The sequence below is a fragment of the Halichoerus grypus genome, chromosome 7 (genome assembly GCF_964656455.1).
Source record: "Halichoerus grypus chromosome 7, mHalGry1.hap1.1, whole genome shotgun sequence".
In the NCBI taxonomy this organism is placed as follows: domain Eukaryota; kingdom Metazoa; phylum Chordata; class Mammalia; order Carnivora; family Phocidae; genus Halichoerus; species Halichoerus grypus.
In genome coordinates, this window is record NC_135718.1 from 34153496 (window position 1) to 34174263 (window position 20768).

General features: G+C 38.2%; 1 protein-coding gene across 3 annotated transcripts in view; it reads left to right on the top strand.

Moving 5' to 3' along the window:
- The window catches only part of IDE (insulin degrading enzyme), a 114322-nt gene that overhangs the window by 40719 nt on the left and 52835 nt on the right, over positions 1-20768 (top strand). For all 3 annotated transcript variants that reach the window (XM_036079075.2, XM_078077359.1, XM_078077360.1), the window contains exons 4-5: positions 3760-3929; positions 19141-19263. In XM_036079075.2, coding sequence (XP_035934968.2) covers positions 3760-3929; positions 19141-19263 — 293 coding nt within the window. The remainder of the gene's footprint in view (positions 1-3759; positions 3930-19140; positions 19264-20768) is intronic.

Here is a 20768-nt window from a genome sequence, read left to right on the forward strand (position 1 = left end):
TTTTCTTATGAGAACTTTTAAGATTTACTCTTTTGCAACTTTCAGGTTTGCAATGCCTTATTATGGACTATAGTTACCATGCCATACATTATATCCCCAGTGACTTTTCTAACTGGAAGTTTGTATCTCTTGACTCCTTTCACTCACCTCCTACATCCCCTTTCTTTTGACAACTGCCAGTCTGTTCTCTGTATTTATGAGTTTTGTTTTGTTTTTTTACATTCCACCTATACGTGAGATCATATTTGTCTTTCTCTGTCTGACCTATTTCATTTAGCATAATACCCCTAGGTCCATCCATGTTGTTGCAAATGGTAAGATTGCATTCTTTTTTTTTTTTTTTACAGCGGAGTAATATTCCGTTGTGTATATACACTGCATTTTCTTTATCCATTCGTCCATCCATGGACACTTTGGTTGTTTTCATATCTTGGCTATTGTAAATAATGCTGCAGTGAACATAGGGGTGCTTATATCTTTTCAAATTAGTGGTTTTTTTCCCTTGGATATATACCCAGAAGTGGAATTGCTGGATCATATGGTTGTTTTAGTTTTAATTTTTTGAGGGTTGTCGTCCACAGTGGCAGCACCAATTTACATTCCCACCAACACAGGGGTTCCTTTATCTCCACATTCTTGCCTACACTTGTTATTTCTTGTCTTTTTGATAATAGCCATTCTGGCTGGTGTGAGGTGATATCTCATTGTGTGACACAGAATGTTTTGACCAGCTGTTTCAACCCTGGGGACGTTTTGTGAAAGTATTTTCTGGAGCAAGCTCCATTAGGCCGATTTAATTTTTTGGTCAATTTTCTACACAGCTTACAATTTGTAATTTTTTGTCATATTAGTGATTTGACTCATTATCCAAAGTGTAATTTTTCCTTGATAACTTTTTATAGTTTTCTCTATTGCCGAGAAGGTGCAATTCTGCAGCTTTTTGATGGGTCTGTAATGAATTTTGACTTAGCAGTTTTAGTAATAGCTTTATTTGCTTACTTACATTAATAATAGTCATCACATTTTTTAAAAAACCTAGTAGTTTGACTTTATTCCTTAGCGGAAAGAACATTAACAGGGAAGAGACATGGGTTTGGGATACATGGCTGGGTCATAGTAGCCTGTTTCTTACTTATTCTAGTTATGTTTCAGTCTTTAGGCAGCAGCTTTGAGGTGTAATCATCTTTTGTATGTATTCCCAGAAGACTTCCATTAATGAGTTCCCTGGGATCATACACTGAATTTAATTTCCTGCTTTACAAATGCTACAGCAGATGTTCATTATAATCTCTGTATGATGGAGGATGTCTGTTACTTGACTCAGAGGATTAAAAAAAAAAACAAAACAAAAACACTTGTATAAGAGCATCTTCTTTTTTTTAAGATTTATTTTAGAGAGAGAACATGTGCGTGGAGGGAGGGCAGAGGGAAAGGGAGAGAGAATCTTAAGCAGACACTGGACTCAGCGCAGAGATGGTCATGGGGCTCCATTTCACGACCCTGAGATCATGACCTGAGCCAAAACCAAGAGTCTGACACTCAATGGACTGTGCCACCCAGGCACCTCATAAGAGCATCTTTTTAAAATATTGATTATACTGTGTCGTTATCATGACCCTTTTACTTGGACCTATCCAGCTATGATATGTAGCTTTTAGGCACTTTTCCCAGCTTAAGCATATTGAGATAGGTAAAAGAGCTTACATGTCCAGAAATATCTGTATCTATGTATCTTTGATTATAGGCTCCAGATAGATGGAGTTTTCCTTTGGATTGGTATGTGTAAAGTGCTTAGCATAGTATCGTATTTACTATGTGCATAAAATAAGTATCAAGTAGTGATTACAGTCTGTCTGGCAGCTGAACTGTGAAGTACAGTTGCTGAGATGTCTATAGATCCAGGAGCCTGTTAGGCCCTATTCAGACAACCTCTGCTTGTGGCTTCATCTGAATTCTGGATCTTGTTTTTATAAGATGAGGTCTAAAGTTTCTTAAGATTCACTATATGAAATCATGCTTTAAATTGCAACCTGATACAGGAGAGTTAACTTATAACTAAAGTTACTTTATTTTTTAAAAAAGATTTTATTTATTTATTTATTTGAGAGAGAACATGAGTGGGGGCAGGGTGGGGGAGGCAGAGGGAGAAGCAGACTCCCTGCTGATCAGGGATCCTGATGCAGGCTCGATCCCAGGACCCTGGGATCATGTTCTGAGCTGAAGGCAGACGCTTAACCAACTGGGCCAGCCAGGTGCCCCCCTAAAGTTATTTTAGTTTAAACTTTGGTACTACTACTAAAGGATAGCCTCAAGAGAAGCATTTGATTACTTATGTTAGAGTTACGTGCCATGTTATTTGTTGAATCACTGGTTATTAAAATTTTTAAATTCTCTTAATATTTTATAAAAGCCCACAATTGTGTCTTAGTCAAACTACTGTGTCATAGGATTTTCATTCCATTATTTTTTCCCCACTAGTTAAAGTTTGTTTTTCTCCATAAGAATAAAAGATATTCAAATAGAGCCTTTAAAAAGTGGGTCACTTGGGGTGCCTGGGTGGCTCAGTTGGTTAAGTGTCCAACTCTTGATCTCAGCTCAGGTCTTGATCTAATGGTCGTGAGTTTGAGCCCCATGTTGGACTCTACGCCCAGCGTGGCACCTACTTAAAAAGAAATTTTTAAAAATGTAGGTCACTTAGTTTGTCCTAAAATGTCTGAACCTTATTGCAGTTGCACCTAAAACTGTAAATTTAAGATTGATTTGCCCAAGAACTGTCACCTGCCTTTTCCTTTTTTGGAGAATTAGCCATACATAAGAAGGATTTTCATGACTTGCCAAATTGCATATCTTAAATAGATTGCTACAGTCTTTGTAAGTCTGCCTTGACTTTTTGCTGTTGTGATATTTTTACTTATATTAAGAAATATATATTTGGTTTTTCTGTCTATTCCTGGCCCATACCTCATAAAACCCTTGGAATTTCCTAAATGATGAGAGTATTAAAGGTGTCTTTTGGTATGTTAATAAGGTGACTTTGGGGAAGCCCTTAGGTAACCTGAGGGGGGCTGGTTTCCAGGGCAACTAGCCCTGTGATTGGAAGGTTGGAACTTTCACTCCTGTCCCTAGACCTTCCAGGAGTGGGAGGAGGGGCTGGAGTTCAGTCATCAATGGCTTGTGATTTAATCAGTCATGCTCACGTAATGAAGCCTCCATAAAAACCCAAGAGGACAGGGTTTGCAGAACTTCTAAGTTGGTGAAAACATGGAGGTTGGGGAGAGTGGCCTCCATGCCTCTTCCTGTGTACCTTGCCCTGTGCATCCTTTCCATCTGGCTATTCCTGAATTACATCCTTTTATAATAAACTGGTAATCTAGTAAGTAAAACATTTCTCTGAGTGCTGTGAGCTGCTGTAGCAAAATAATTGAACCAGGGGGTGGTGGCAACCTCTGGATCTGTAACCAGTTAATTAGAAGCCCAGGTACAACGTGGACTTGGGATTGGCATCTGAAGTGTGTCGACTGAGTGTATTTTCACTAATATCCCTGGGGTAGATTGATTTCTCTGAATTTACATATGTCTAATATTTTTCTTCTGTTACTTGGAACTTATTTCGCATTTCTTTTCTCTTGGTAGCAATGGTAGTTTTTTTGGTTCTGTAGAATTCATATTTCTTATCTGTTAAGTTTCAAACATATTTTTTAAAGGCCACTCTTTTAAAATAACAGCTTTTGAATTGTTAATTATGTTTCACACCCTTAGGTTTGCACAGTTTTTCCTGTGCCCCTTATTTGATGAGAGTTGCAAAGACAGAGAGGTGAATGCAGTTGATTCAGAACATGAGAAGAATGTGATGAACGATGCCTGGAGACTCTTTCAGTTGGAAAAAGCTACGGGGAATCCCAAGCATCCCTTCAGCAAATTTGGGACAGGTTTGTCAACAGCGGCTTTCATGCATTAGTTTTCTCTGACCTCATTTAAACCCATGGCCTCTTTTCACAGTATTGTATTTTACAGTTCAGATTAGAGGATTTTAGAACTCCCCATTCCTAGTACCCTGTTCTTTATAAACTCACAGTCCTGAGAAAAGGTTGTTCTATTGTTGGTACTCCCTGTTATTGCTTACCGTACCCCTACACTTAATGTTATCTATGTTACACTAATGTTAATGGTCCCTGTGTAGGCATTTATATTTGTGGCTTGTGACCTGAAATGAGGCTGAAGCTTAGGTGTATGAGCTTCATGGAGAAAGTGATGGGTTATTAAGAAGAGTGATCAACTATGAAGCAAGTTTGTTGGATAAGAAGATATAAAATGGAATTCAGAGTTTAGAAGCAGTAAGAGTGAAGTCACTCTAACAGGTGACTAGCATTTTGGCTGGTAGTTCAAAAAGATGTCAGATGGGCTCTTGGCAATGGACTTCATACATAAAATTTGGGATGATATTCTCAAAATTATGGTAATAATGACCTAAGCAATTATTTAACCCTCTAGAGGACTACTCTGGCCATCATTCAAACAGGGGTCTGAATGTTTAAGGAGCACAGCAGTTAGAGGTGTGAATAGAGGTTAAGTAGCATTTCAAAGAGAGAATAGATCCTTGTATTCTGAAGTCTACTTTCCAAATAGAAGTGCTTTTTTAAATGCTCACTTCAAGGCTTGTTGAATTGTCTTGCTCCCATCACCTCCACCTCTACTCCCTACACATGCTTAGCATCCCTCATGGGGATGGCTCTGTGGGAGCTTGAACGCTGTAGAAGACCCACTAGGTCCCTGCTCTCAGAGTGCTGCAATCTCCTGGAAAGAGATTAGAGGTGGGGATGACAGGGAGTAGAATAACATCAATGTGGGGATTCTGATTTCATAATTGTACCCTTTTTCTTTATTCAATTTTTCATTAAAAAGTACATGTTTAATTTAAATATTTAAACAGTGCAAAAGTCCTTTCAAAAAAAAAAGCAAAAACAAAAGCTCTCTTTTCCTCATCTACTCCTGCCAGTCCCACTCACCAGATGTAATCGTTGTTAACAGGTTGCTATGATTAAAATACTGCTTTAGGGATTATAAAATGGCATAAAAATAATAGATTGTTCAGTGCACTTACAAATTTATGCATCTTATATAACTTAATTTGGGAACGTTTTTTAAGACTATAAAGACAGCTTTCTTTCAGTTTGGATACCATTCTAGTATATCCCAACAGCAGCCAGGGAATTAGCATAGCTTTGCAGAATTAGAAGGAGTTTTTTTTTTTTTTTAAGTTTATTTATTTGTTTTTTAGTAATTGCTACACCCAACAGGCACAAACTCCATGACCCCAAGAGTAAGAGTCACATGCTCTTCTGACTGAGCCAGCCAGGTGCCCTGAATTAGGCGTTTTTATTTATTTATTTATTTAATTAATTTTTTTAAAAGGATTTCTTATTTTAGAGAGAGAAAGAGGGAACAAGCAGGGGGAGGGGCAGAGGGAGAGGAAGAGAGAATTATAGGAGTTTTTAAACATTGTGACTAGAAGCAGTAATATTATATTCTTTAGACTTACCATACTTGGCACTCAATGTCAACATCATTGCTAAGATGAATACTGTGGTCCCTAAAATGTCTATGTAATGCTGAGTTGTTTGAAGGTAGCTTTTGGGTGCACCTAGGTGGCTTAGTTGGTTAAGTATCTGACTCTTGATTTTGGGGCTCAGGTCATGATCTCAGGGTTGGGAGAGATTGAGTCCCATGTCAGGCTCTGTGCTGGTGTAGAGCCTACTTAAGATTCTCTCTCTCCCTCTCCCTCTGCTCCTCCCTGCCCCCCCCCCCAAAAAAGAAAGAAAGGTGGCTTTTGTAGAGAGCGTCGGCATGCATGGTATATCAAGAAGGGGCTGTGAGTTGTAAAAAAAAACAAATTTCAAAATAATTACATCCAAATGGTTGTTGTCCTTTAAGTAGTCTCTCTGGTAGGGTAGATTACTTACACCAACAATGCTGCTATTGTGCAGAACATGTTGGAGCTCCTCTTTGAGAGTTGCTTTCTTTTAAATAGCCTCACTGGTGACAAATCATAATCAGCATAATCAGGAAGCAGCCACAAATCTTCCAGAAATAAATCCGGTGAATAAGATGGGTGATATTACTTCTGGTCGCAAGCAAGGAACAATCTTAAAATGTTCTAGAGGGGGACGCCTGGGTGGCTCAGTCGTTAAGCGTCTGCCTTCGGCTCAGGTCATGATCCCAGGGTCCTGGGATCGAGCCCCACATCAGGCTCCCCGCTCTGCAGGAAGCCTGCTTCTCCCTCTCCCACTCCCCCTGCTTGTGTTCCCTCTCTCTCTGTATCTCTCTGTCAAATAAATAAATAAAATCTTTAAAAAAAAAAAAAATGTTCTAGAGGAAGGTTTTAGGAGTGATGGGCGAAGAGAAACATTGAATGGTCATATATGTGTGGATGGATTCTGAGGGCATGCTTGTTTTTAATAAACCACCGACAAGGCTGGGCAGTTAGTGAAGTATGAGGTAATATAAACAGTTAAGAGATGACTAAGCCAGACTCAGTACTAAAGTACAGAAAATGTGATAGAAGTAATGCAAATGCCAAGTTACCTTCTGATTTTAGAAGTATAGTTTCTAGGGGCGCCTGGGTGGTTCAGTCAGTTAAGCGTCCAACTCTTGGTTTGGGCTCAGGTCGTGATCTCAGGGTCGTGAGATTGAACCCCGCATCAGGCTCCGTGTTCAGCAGGGACTTTATTTGAGATTCTCTCCCGCTGACCCTCCCCCTACTCGTGCAGGCACACACACTCACATGCACGCTCGCTCTCTCTAAAATAGTCTTTTTAAAAAAATGATTTTTAAAAGAAATATAAACTAACATTGAACTTTTTGGAGTAGAGGTTCTGTCCATTTTTAAGGTCACAGATATGTTTGGAAACATGATGGAAGCTGTATGCCCTCACCCTAGAAATACACATATAACATTTTATAGAAGTGATCCTTGAAAAAGAATCCTTGTCAGAAATTTATAGTTTCCTTTTTTACTTTTAGTGACTTCAGATGTTTCTGTGAATGTGGGTCATTTTCTCCATCAAGGGATTAGGACTTATTATGTTAATAATAATAATAATACTTAAAATATTAAAATAAATTTAAAACTTTTTATTTTTTTAAAAAGATTTTATTTATTTGACAGAGAGCGAGAAAGGGAACACAAGCAGGGGGAGTAGGAGAGGGAGAAGCAGGCTTCTCGCTGAGCAGGGAGCCCAATGCAGGGCTCAATACCAGGACCCTGGGATCACGACCTGAGCAGAAGGCAGACTCTTAACGACTGAGCCACCCAGGTGCCCCTAAAACATTATTACTTAGATAAAGATAACAGGAAAAGCTGAGTATTTTTAAATGAACAAAAGCCAAGCATTGTGCTATTTATTTTTAAGAAAACCTTACAGTAAGAGGTTTGGCCTTTATAGTGGTTTTTCATGCTTCAAAATAGTATAGATCAGTTGCTTTCAAACTTTTTTGTATACAATACACTGTAAGAAGCATGTTTTACTTAGCAACTCAGAGCACATATATGTGTGTTTGTGTAAGCAGCTAAAATGAAAGTTTTACTAAACAATATCTAATATCTTGGTCCTCTGTTATATTCTTTCTTAAAAAAAAAAAAAAAATTCTGGCCTGCCAATACATGAAATTTATTTCATTATAATCAATAGGTCCCAACCAAGTGTTAGGCAGTCATTTTGGTAGGCTCAGAAAAAGCATCTGTTAAAGCTTAGCACTTGTTCATGAACAAAAACAGCAAGAGGGGTGCCTGGGTGGCTCAGTTGATCAAGTGTCCTGACTCTTGATTTCGACTCAGGTCATGATCTCAGGGTCCTGAGATCAAGCCCCACTGGGCGTGGAGCCTGCTTAAGATTCTCTCTCTCTTCCTCTCCCTCTGCCCTCCCTCCCCATCCCAGCTTGTGTGTGTGCACATGTGCATGCACGTGTTCTCTCTCCAAAAACAAACAACAACAAACTCTTGAGCCAATAAAACCCTGCACCAAACATAATTAATGTTGGGGTTTCAAAAGGATTTCCATTGAAAGGCAAAAACAAAACAGGAATACTGTGTAATCACTTTTTCGTTCAGCTACCATATTATAGTTACTAATCATTGCAATAAGGGAAGGCAATGTGATATGTAAGAGGTAGAAAGGAAGCAAAAGAAGACTTACTCCATGATTGTCTGCATAAAAATATTAAAGCAAATCTTTAGATCAATCATTAAAAATAAGATAATTCATCAAGGTTGCCAAAAGACAAGAAACACTAAAATTGCATTCTTTTATCAATAGTAATCAATTAGAAAAACGTTACAGGAAAAGTGATTTCACTTACAGTATAAAAATATCTATAAGGTATTTAGAAATAAATCTAACGAGGTGCAAGAAATATATAGTGCATATGAAAGAATACCTGAGTAAGTGGGAAGATAAACCATGTTCATGAATGGATAAACTCACCATCACACAGATGTAAGTTCACAAATTTATCTTAATCCAATGCAGTGCCAGTTGAAAGCCCTAGTTTTGTTTTGTTTGTTTGTTTGAGGAACCTGATAATCTGATTATAAAATTAGTAAGAAAGAGGGGTGCCTGGGTGGCTCAGTTGGTTGAGCATCCGACTCTTGGTTTCAGGTCAGATCATCATCTCGGGGTTGTGAGATTGAGCCCAATGGCAGGCTCCCTGCTCAATGGGGAATCTGCTTGAGATTCTTTCTCTCCCTCTCTCTCTGCCTGCCCCGTCCCCCCCGCTTGTGCATGCTCATGCTGTCTCTCTAAAATAAATAAATCTTAAAAAAAAAAAATTAGAAAAAATAAAGGGCCAAGAATAGCAAAGATGCTTTTGAAGAACAACAAAGAAAGGACTAATTCTACCAGATACCAACACTTACTATTAAGGTCTTGTTGTTACAGTAGTGGAACTGGTGTAAGAATACAGGAAGATAACAGATTATAGACCCTAGAAATATACCTACACATATATGGAACTTTGACCTAAGACAGAGGTATGTTACAAGAGGTGAAGAAAGGGGAATTACCCGTGTAGAAATAAGTAAAATTAGATGCTCATCTCATACCATACACAAAGATAAATTCCAGGTCAATTAGACCTAATTATGGAAAGAAAACTTCACAACTTGTAGAAGAAAATACAGATTTTTTTTCATCTTAAGAAAAGTGTTCATAAAAGGGGAAAAAAAAAGAGACAAACCAAAAAACAGATTCTTAACTATAGAGAACAAACTGGAATTGATGGTTACCAGAGGGGAGTTGGGTGGGGATGGGTGAAATAGGTGAAGGGGCTTAAGTATACACTTACCATGAAGAACACTGAGTAATGTACAGAATTGTTGAATCACTATACTGTACACCTGAAACTAATATAACCCTTTATTTTATTTATTTATTTTTAAAGATTTTATTTATTTATTCATGAGAGAGAGAGAGAGGCAGAGGGAGAAGCAGGCTCCCAAGGAGCAGGGAGCCCGATGCGGGACTTGATCCCAGAAGCCTGGGATCATGACCTGAGCCGAAGGCAGACGCTTAACCGTCTGAGCCACCCAGGTGCCCTAATATAACCCATTATGTTAACTATATTGGAATTAAAATTTTTTAAAGTGTTATTAAGCACACAAAGCACAAATCATATCTTTTAGAGATAAAGATAAGTCATAGGTTTAAAGATAAATTTGACTTCATTAAAATGTTAAATTTCTGGGGGTGCCTGGGTGGCTCATTCGTTAAGTGTCTGCCTTCAGCTCGCTCAGGTCATGGTCCCAGGGTCCTGGGATTGAGCCCCACATCGGGCTCCCTGCTCGGCGGGAAGCCTGCTTCTCCCTCTCCCACTCCCCCTGCTTGTGTTCCCTCTCGCTGTGTCTCTCTCTGTCAAATAAATAAATAAAATCTTAAAAAAAAAAAAAAAAGAAATAAAAAGCCCCGATAGTTTTATTATTTTTTTAAAGATTTTATTTATTTGAGAGAGAGAGAACACGTGCACTAGCAGGGGGGAGGGGCAGAGGGAGAAGGAGAAGCAGGCTCCAACTTAGGGCTTGAACTCCTGACCCTGAGATCAAGACCTGAGCTGACATCAAGAGTCGGACACTCAACCGACTGAGCCACCCAGGTGCCCCTTGTTATTTTATTTTTTAATTTTTAATTTTATTTTTCCCTGATTTTAATGATTTGAACATCTTTTTAATGTTTACTCGAATACCCTCTTCTGTAAACTCCATATTCATATCCTTTGCCTATTTCTCTAATGAGCTGTTTTATCTTTTACTTATTTACTTACAGTTTTTATGTTATATGCTTTGCAAATCTCTTCACTGGGTGTGTGGATTATCTTTTGCTTTTAGGTCTACTGAATAGAAATTTAAATTTTTTTTTTTTTAAAGATTTTATTTATTTATTTGACAGAGACACAGCGAGAGGGAACAAGAGAAACAACTTTAGTCATTGTGCACACGGGAACATATGCAAGAATGCTCAAGAAGCATTTTTTGAGCTAGTGAAAAGTAGGAAATGACTTAAAATGACTGTCAACAGTTGAATAAATTAATATATTTTGGTCTGTTAATACAGTGGAATATTCTATAAAAGTTAGAATGAGTGAACTAGGGCTCCTGGGTGGCTCAGTCGTTAAGCGATCTGGGATTGAGCCCCGCATCAGGCTCCCTGCTCTGCAGGAAGCCTGCTTCTCCCTCTCCCACTCCCCCCTGCTTGTATTCCCTCTCTTGCTATGTCTCTCTAAATTCAAACTGAATTCTCCTGAAGGGTAGGTAGGATTTTCTTAAGCAGAAGGAAGAACCATTCAAGAGGAAAACTAATATTTATTGTATGAGTATTAAATGCCACACACTGGGTAGGTATTCTACCTAATAAGATTTCACTTAACCTTCACCACCAGTACTGAAATTTCATCACGCCCTTTGACAGATGCCGAAACGAACTGAGAGAGGGCATGCAGGGAGAGGGAAGTAGGGGGATAATAGAAGTTTCTGTGTAGGTTAGAAGATTTGATATCAAGTGGTCTTAACTCAGAGCCTGTGTTCTTTGCCATAATGTTAACTTGGCCCCCAAAACTGTGACAAGAAGAAAAAACTAAGGAATGAGCCCAGTGTCTTTTAGAGCACATGACTTAGAATCATTTAGTTATAACAAAGGACACTTTTCCATAGGAAGAGGAAGGAACAGAGCAGGAAAATGGATTAGAACTGAAAAATATGAAATATAAACCAGAAGGTATTTGAATGACTCCTGATCTTGGGATGATGATAATGACACAAAATCAGACCCTGGTAACAGTAGATAATGACTCTTTTAAAAAACAACAAAAATAACATTATCACTAATCTCCAATATCTAGTTTTCAAATTTCTAGTTGTCTCATAAAAATATATAATTTTTAAGTTTATTTGGATTAGGGTCCACATAATGTTGAAATGTTAGCAATTGATAGGTCTTTAAATATCTTTTGGTCTATAGGTATAGGTTCATCCTTCATCTCCTTCCCCTTACCCCCCTAGAATTTATTTATTGAAGGATTAGGTTGGTTGCTGTATAGCGCTTTTCATAGCCCAGATTTTCCTTCATGCATCCCAACAATGTAGTTTAACATATTCCTCTGACCTCTGTCACAATTTCCACAAATTGGCAGTTGGGGTTTTTTGGACAAGACTTCATAGGTGGTGATCTGTTCTTCCATCAGGGGCATATAAGGTCTAGTTGTCTCTCTATTTGTAGTGTTGCAACCATTGATCCTCAATGCATCGCCTCCCTAATTCTAATTTGGTTATTTCTCCTCCTGTTTGAATAGTAGTTGTTATAGGAAAGGCAGGACAAATGCTTGATTCATTCCCTCATTTACAGTTTTCAAAATAATGAGTTGGTTCCCTAGCATCCTTGAATGATGACTCATTTGTTTGGACATTACAAATATTTGATATGTTTCAGCCCACTTAGTCATTTAATATTTCCTGAGTTTTTCCATGGATGTTGTTACTGCCTTGTTTTTTTCCTTGCTAGGGTATGTGTCTCTGGAAAACTAGAAATTTACGGAAATCCAGAACTGGATTAATCAAGTGTACAGGTGCTTTATTAGGGCCTTTGTGAGGTTTTCACTTATAGTTCTGTGTCATAACTTGCATCTTGTACTTGAATGTACTAACCCAGGGGCAGGAGAATTGCCCTTTTTAATTCTATAGGAAAAATCATATGTGTCTCAAAAGGGTTTAGTCTCTTCCAGAATTTTTAGAAGATTTTACAGCAGGAAGAAAGAACTTTTTTAGAAAAAAAGATTTATAATACAGTCAATCCTTGAACAGTGTGGGAGTTGCACAGTCCCCTATCGGAGCCAGCCAGGTTGCCCCTCTTGTGTAACTTTTGACTCCCTAAAAACTTAACTACTAATAGCCTATGTGGACCAGAAGCCTTACCAATAACATAAACAATCAGTTAACACAGATTTTGTATGTTGTATGTATTGTATACTGTATTCTTAAAGTAAGCTAGAAAAAAAATGTTAAAATCATAAGAGAAAGTACATTTATAGTATTTAATTGTATTTATTTACACACGTACTGTATTTATTGAAAAAAAGTCTGCATAAGAGTGGATCTGTGAAGTTCAAACCCATGTTGTTCCAGGGTCAACTGTAATTTCAAGTAACTAGCTTTAGATAATACTAACTTTTAGAATCTTGGGTTTTCAAAGAACGTTTAAGATTTTCATGGTTATAACTGTCAAGTTGACCTTTCCTTGAAAACCTTATCAGACATACGGTTGGAGACAGCTTTAGATTCTAAAACAGATTTCTAAAACTTCAAACTCAGTCTTTCCTACAATGTAAGGAATATATTCCTGGCTTCAGAAGTTTCCAGGAAAATCAGTATTTGTATCAGTACGAGTTTGTAAGCTTTTCTCTTTTTAATAGAATTTAAAGTAGTTGTTACAGTGAAAGTATAAGATCGTATTTACTGAGTTTTATAGTTTACAAAACCTTTTTCATCTCCATTATCACTTTTCATCAGCTTCACAACAACCCAGGTTAATATTAAATAATTATGGTCTGACAGGGGCTATGCTAAGCCTTTACACGGACTATTCATTTAATCCTAGCAATCCCGTGAGGTTGGTTCTCTTATTATTCTGAGTTACAAATAAGGAAGCTGGGGCCTAGTGAGGTTAAGAAACTTGCCTGTGTCTCACAGCTGGGAGACAGAGGAGTCAGGGATTGAGCCCCAGCTCTTAACAACTGGGCATGTATCCATATTGCCCCTATTTTGCAGATCAAATAAATGACCCCTTGGAGATATTGAGAGGTTTTTCCAAGGTTGCTTAATTGATATATGATGGAGTCAGGACAAGAAACCCTGATTCTCCCATCTGCCAAGCCAATGTACTCTCCAGCGGGCCCAGAGTGGAAGTGTCCCAGTCAGCAGCCTTGATGTCCTCAGTCCACTGCTGGAGCTCTCTGGAATGGTAACAGAGCCAGAAAGGTAGGAGTCAGGGTTTTGGTAGCGGCGTTTCAGTTTGCTAGGAGTGACCTCGCTGAGTTAGCACTAAATTAGGACAGTGTGTGTCTCGAGACTGAACTGGTTGATATTTGGTATCCCAGCCATATTCACATTGTTCTCCATGCATGGATTCTTAGGTAGAGGAAAGTCTTCTAGAACATTTACTGAGCTTTCTTCTCTACTTCAGTGCCATGGTTTCTGTGATATTGTCAGAAGCCGGGTTTCCTTCCTACAGTTCACATCGTAACAGCAGTAGCTGCTGTTTATTGTGAGTTTATTTTGTTAATACATCAAGTATTCTATTGAATACGTTAACATTTTTACAGATTTATTATGTCATAAAAGAGGTTCAAAAGCATTTGCCAGATCATTCTCTACATAGTACTTAAAGACACAGAGCATTACAAATACAGCTTGAGCATCTGATGTACTCTTCTCCACTTGCATTTTCCCCCCTGCTTCTGGGACATAACCACTACCTTAAGTTTGGTGACTGTCAAGTCTTACGTGTTTTTTTTTTTTTTTTTAATATCGCTAGTCATAGGTGCCTCGTTAGCACAGTAGGTAGCGCGTCAGTCTCATAAATATCGCTAGTCATATATTTACCTCTAAGGAATATGTTGTATAGTTTTTAGTTTTACAAAAATGGTATTTTATTGTGAGTAATCTCTGCCACTTGTATTTTTTCATTCACCATTTTATTTGTAAGAGTTGGTGAATGTACCTCTGGTGAGTTTTTAAATTTTCATTGCTGCTATTTGAAAAATTCATTGACTATATCACTGTTTATCTGTTTCCTGTTAATAGAATAGTGCTGCTGTGAGCAGCCTTGTACATGTGTCCTTCTGCACAGAGTTCTTTAGGGCACATGTATCCAGCAGTGGAATTACTGTGTAGTAGAGTATGTACCTCTTCACATTCAGTAGATACTGCCAAATTGTGGCTTATAGCAGTTGATTCAGCTTATACTTTCTCTTGCAGTGGCTGAGTTCTCATTTCTCTGCATCCCTAAACAGCAGTTGCTGTCATCAGACTTTTGTATTTTTGCTGTTTATTGAATGTTAAATATTACTCGTAAGCTTTTTTATATGAATTTTTTTTCTAATTTGGTGTAAACCTACCAGTGTCAGAATCGAGATTGAGCCTAAGAGAAGTAAAGTAACTTGTTTAAGGTCATGCAACCAGAAGATGGCTGAGGCTGGATTAGGGGAGAGCTCTGTGAACACCAAAGCCGGTACCTGTTCCTTCGCAGCTCTCTGCGTAAGGGTCTTGCCACCAACACTAGCAGAGCCCAGTTGATGTAGGACTAATTATGGAGTTCTGTGCTTTATGTCCTGCTTTTCCTTTCATTTTCTCATCTCACTGTTTCTTGAGAAATTCCATTAGTAGCCTTCCTGTTTTTAGTAAACTCTTTTAAGGATTTATTATAAAAGGATTAATAAACTTAACGGCAAGCCTGTTTGGCCCATTTGTTTTTTGGATTTTTAAAATTATTATGGGGCGCTTGGGTGGCTCAGTCGGTTAAGCATCTGCCTTCAGCTCAGGTCGTGATCTCAGGGTCCTGGGATTGAGCCCTGCGTTGTGCTCCCTGCTCAGTGGGGAGTCTGCTTCTGTGTGCTCTCTCTCTCTCAAGTAAATAAATAGAAAGTCTTTTAAAAAAATAAAATTTGGGGGGCACCTGGGTGGCTCAGTCGTTAAGCGTCTGCCTTTGGCTCAGGTCTTGATCCCAGGGTCCTGGGATCGGGCTCCCTGCTCGACGGCAAGCCTGCTTCTCCCTCTCCCACTTGCCCTGCTTGTGTTCCTGCTCTTGCTGTGTCTCTCCCTGTCAAATAAATAAATAAAAAATCTAAAAAATAAAATAAAATTTTTATTGTATTTACAAAACAGTACCCATTTATTAGCTCCTAGTTTTATAGGTCTGAAGTCTGGCATGGCATGGAATTCTCTGCTCGGGGTATCACAAGGCTGAAACCAAGATATTGACTACATAAAGTTCCCATTTGGGAAAAACATCTTCCAAGGTCATTCTTAATCATTGGCAAAATTCAGTTCCTTTTAGCCATAAGACTGAGATCACCATTTCCATGCTGGCTGTCAACCAGGGGCTGCTCTGAGCTCCTAAATGTCACCTGCATTCCTTGCTACATGGTCCCCTCTGGCCGTGATGGTGTGCTGGTCAGTTCTTTCTTACTCTTTGAATCTTTGACTTCTTCCTCTGCCACTTGCCAGGGAAAATGCTTTGTATATATATAGATTTATTATTTTAAAAAATATTTTGGTTGGCTCATCATACCTGGTATCCATGTTTCTCTGTCAGTGGATTGAGAGCTGACTGTCCTGATCCCAAGAGAGTCATAGTGGAGAACCTCTTCCTCTTTCTGATTGGGTACCTCTGAGGATATGGAACTGCCATGCTGGGTTGTGTTCCCAAATGGACTGTAATTTCCTTTTGTCATCATATATGAAAGAATGAAAACATCTAGGCAGCAAAGACATGAATATGTAGATTCATAGAATAGTATCTATTTATAGCTAAAAGCCACTTTTCAGAGCAAATGGGACTGAGCTTCTGTTTAGCAGTTTGGCCAGAGATCCCATATCATTAAATTTAGGACCTCAGGTGAGCTAGATTGTTGTTGATAGTGGCTCCTTTGGCTCTTTTTTCCTTTTAACTTTGTGTTGTAAAGTATAGCAACTATGCCGAAAAGCGTGTGTGTGTGGTTCTGATAGATTATTGTTGTTGTTTTTACTTTTGCTGCTATTTGAAGAATCAAGTAGATGAATGTTCTGCTATTATTTATGTATGAATCACTGAGTTTTCGAAAACTGAGCACACCATGGAACCAGTGAAGAAACAGAGCATTACCTGCACCTCACTAGCCCTCTTTGTGCCCCTTTGTAGTCACTATCCATCCACTAAGGGTAACCTCTGTCCGACTTCTAGTAACGCAGGTTAGTTTTGCTTGTTTTTATGCTTTATTAAAAATGAAATGAAAAAGTGTATATTCTTTTGTGTCTGACTTCTCTCACTCTACCTTGAGGTTGTGAACTTCATTTATATTGTTGCATATAAACAGTGGGTTATTCATTCTCTTTGCTAGTCTAGTATTCTGTCACAGTTCTTTGGTTCATTTTAATATAGCATTGTGAGTGTTTTACCATGATCTGTGTTTTAGTGTGTTTGGTGTATGTTCCTACTTTATCTCTATTTTTACTTTTATTTAATTTTTTAAAGATTTATTTATTTTAGAAAGAGAGTACGTGCACGTGAGTGGGCGCATGTGGGCACAGGGGAGGGGCAGAGGCAGAGGGAGAGAAGCAAACTCCCCACTGAGCACAGAGCCACGAGATCATGACCTGAGCCTCATGCCCTGAACCGAAACCAAGAGTCAGATGCTCCGTCGACTGAACCACCCAGGCACCCCTATCTCTTATTTTTTAAATGGGCCTAAAGATAAAGGATAGGGACTAGAATGGTAGGATATTCAGGTGCATTAAATTAAAGCAGAATATTCCAGAGCTGGCTAACCTGAGGGAACTTTTAAGTTCTAGATGGAGGCCATGATCTTGGTCTTCATAATCTTTGATCTGAGGGCTTTTTTTAAACCGAGAATATTGACCTGATTGTGAGTAGGCAAATCAGATGACATTTAGACTAAAAATCTGGTTTTGATCTCACACTATCACATTTATAGTCTATTGAAATAAAGCTTAATTTCTCCAAACTTGAGTGTCCCGGTGTGTCATTTAGTTCACATATTATAGAAATCTGAGCTTCTTAGTCTGAATAACTAAGGAAACTGTAAGGACTAATACCTCTGGAATTGAGGCTTTTAGAATCTTCAATTAGTAGAAAAGGAAGGCACCATCAGTACTCAAGTTTTACCTTAATATGAGTGAACTTCAAATCATTACCCAGCAAAAAGTGGTTTTTCTTCAAGATTATATTTATTTATTTGAGAGAGAGAGAGTGAGCACAAGTGGGGGGCAGAGGCAGAGAGGGAGAGAGAGAGAGAGAAGCAGACTCCCCGCTGAGCAGAGAGCCTGATGCGGGATTCGGTCCCAGGACCCTGAGATCATGACCTGAGCCAAAGGCAGACGCTTAACTGATGGAGCCACCCAGGTGCCCCTCTTCTGGATACTTTTAAGAGCACCTGAATCCCTCAAGTAGAGTGAGGGGATATCTCAGGACCCCAAGTAGAGCAAATCTGGGATTGAACTGCATCTTAAGTAAGAAACTGAGAGGACTAGTTAAGAACCTGAAAACTTGGCTAGGAGGCTATTGCTAGTGAATATTGAGTACATTTGATCGCTTTGTGACTAGAAAATTTTAACAAGCACTTGCTAGGCTGTTGCTTGCACACACTCTCCACTAGATCTGTCGATTCAAGCATTGAGGTATGACATCTTCGCTCAGGACCATGCAGCTGTACAGGGCTAAAGACTGGATCTAAGAACGCTCTCTGGTGGTTCTCTGTAGCTACCCAACTTAATGAAAGGGACTCTTCCGGTGCCAGTTCAGCACAGCCATTATAATGACTCAAGGAAAGAAAATATATAAAGAATGTGTTTTTTGTTTTTTTTTAAGATTTTATTTATTTGACAGAGAGCACAAGTAGGCAGAGCGGCAGGCAGAGGGAGAAGGAGAAGCAGGCTCTCCGCTGATCAAGGAGCCCGACATGGGGCTCCATCCTAGGACCCTGGGATCATGACCTGAGCTGAAGGCAGACGCTTAACCGACTGAGCCACCAAGGCGCCCCAAGAATGTGTTCTGCTATAGTTTCATCTCTGCAGATGAAATACAGCAACCCATTTAGTAGTGTCAGCAGGAACAACAATAAAGGTTGTTATATGAGGATTTTAGGGTATTTCTAGTCAAGATGCCATTCTTGGGGAGACACCAATCATTAGAATTCCATCTCCGAGTCTCTAAATGGCAGGATTTTTATTAGCAAGGTAGTACTTAGAGACTGTGACCATTTGCTTTTGACTTGCCTAGTTTACCCTAATTGAGTTATTAAATTTCCTAAGAGATCTCCGTGGTATGTGTGTATGAATGGATGTGTGTGTGTATATGTATACACATTGCTTGAGACTTATAAAAATAGCATTGCATCCTATTTTTACCAGTCTAGATCAAATCCATGAGAATTCACATCACAAATTTAATGTTTCAGCCAAGAATAGTACATTTCTTTCCACAAGTAACTTGGCAAGTTCCAAAAAGATCCCTCAGTGACTTTCTTCAATTAATTATGGAGCACATAGGGAATTGAAAATTAAAGTGTGAATGGAGGCCATGTAGATCTCATTTTGTCCTATAAGTGCTCATAATACCTACTATCTCATAGGGATTTTAAGGTGTATAATTTTCATAAAGCCCTTTAAGTTCCTGAGGGAAGACTCTCTGTAGTTTAAAATGTTATTAATTTGTATTCTTCTTTCCTGTTTATCCAGCTTATGTTCAGACATATTAATTAATCATTATGTATGTTAGCTAGAACTCTGTTTTTTAAGTTTACTTTATAGCAATGTCAGTAATAATTCCATAACTTTAAAGTCCACATATTTTTCTTTTTCTAAGAAATGTTTTTCTTCCTTTTCAGGTAACAAATATACTTTAGAGACTAGACCAAACCAAGAAGGCATTGATGTAAGACAGGAGCTACTGAAATTCCATTCTACTTATTATTCATCCAACTTAATGGCTATTTGTGTGTTAGGTCGAGGTAAGAATCCTTAAAATTTTTCATAGAATTGGATAATCTTAAGTTTTCCATTTGGCTCTTTGAAAGTGTTGGGAGAAGGATATATGGCCTTTTATCTGCTCAGAGGCTTTTGAAAATGATTTCCTTGTTGGAGAAGGAACAAGGAATTTTGTTTTTAACTCGGTGTTCTAAAAAGGAGTATAGATGATTTAAAATGGAGACCTGAGAAAAATGTAAATTACTAGTAGGTACTATAAACATATAAAAGCAAAGAAAGGAAGTATAAAGGGAAAGATTAACAGATTTGACCTTGTAACAATTCAGAAAACTAGGAACAAGATTAAAAGACAGATAACAGGGGAAAAAAAGGCAGATGATGATACACTGGAAAAATGATTTGCAATATAAACAAAGGTTTGACTTTTTATTTATTTTATTATTTTTTAATTTTATTTTTTAAAGTTTTTAATTCCAGTTGGTTAATATACAGTGTTATATTAGTTTCAGGTGTACAGTATAGTGATTCAACAATTCCATACATCACCCAGTGCTCATCACCACAAAAGTGCACTCCTTAATCCCTATCACCTATTTCATGCATCCCCCTCAACTTCCCCCATGGTAACCATCAGTTTGTTCTCTGTCATTACGAGTCTGTTTCTTGATTTGTCTCTCTCCTCCGCCCCCCCCATAGTTTGTTTTGTTTCTTAAATTCCACATATGAGTGAAATCATACAGTATTGGTCTTTCTCTGACTGACTTATTTCACTTAGCATTATACTGTCTAGCTCCATCGGTGTTGTTGCAGATGGTAAGATCTCATCCTTTTTTATGGCTGAGTAGTATAATCCATTGTATATATACACCACATCTTCATTCATCTATCAATGGACACTTGGGCTGCTTCCATATAAAGGTTTGACTTTTTAAATGCAAATTAAGTAAGACAATATAGTGTTTCCTCCTGTTAAATTACCATAATTTTGTTTTTAAGTAATACTCATTATGGAGGAGCAGTGCCCTTTTGTATTGGTGATGATGTATACCATTTATGCAATTGTTCTAGACTTTCTGGAGAACAGGTTAACATGGTGCATCATCCTTAAAAAGTTTGTTTTTACTTCTGGAAATGCAATCTAAGGAAATAACCAGAGTTGTTCAAAAAGTTGATGCAGTAGGATATTTCTGTCAATATAGTATTAGTGAAAAGTTAGAAACGATCTGATTGTTCATTAATAGAAGATGGGTTAAATAATGATGTTATAGCTATGTAATAGGGCATCTTATAGAAAATTGCATCTCTTCTCTCACTTTCTGTTCTCCTACCTGCTTTATTTTTCTTTACAACATTTATTACCACCTGAAATATTAAATATTTATCATTGCCCACCATACTAGAAAGTAATTTACTTGAGAATAGAAGCTGGTTTTTTTTTTTTTTTAAAGATTTTTATTTTTATTTTATTTGACAGAGAGAGACACAGCGAGAGAGGGAACACAAGCAGGGGGAGTGGGAGAGGGAGAAG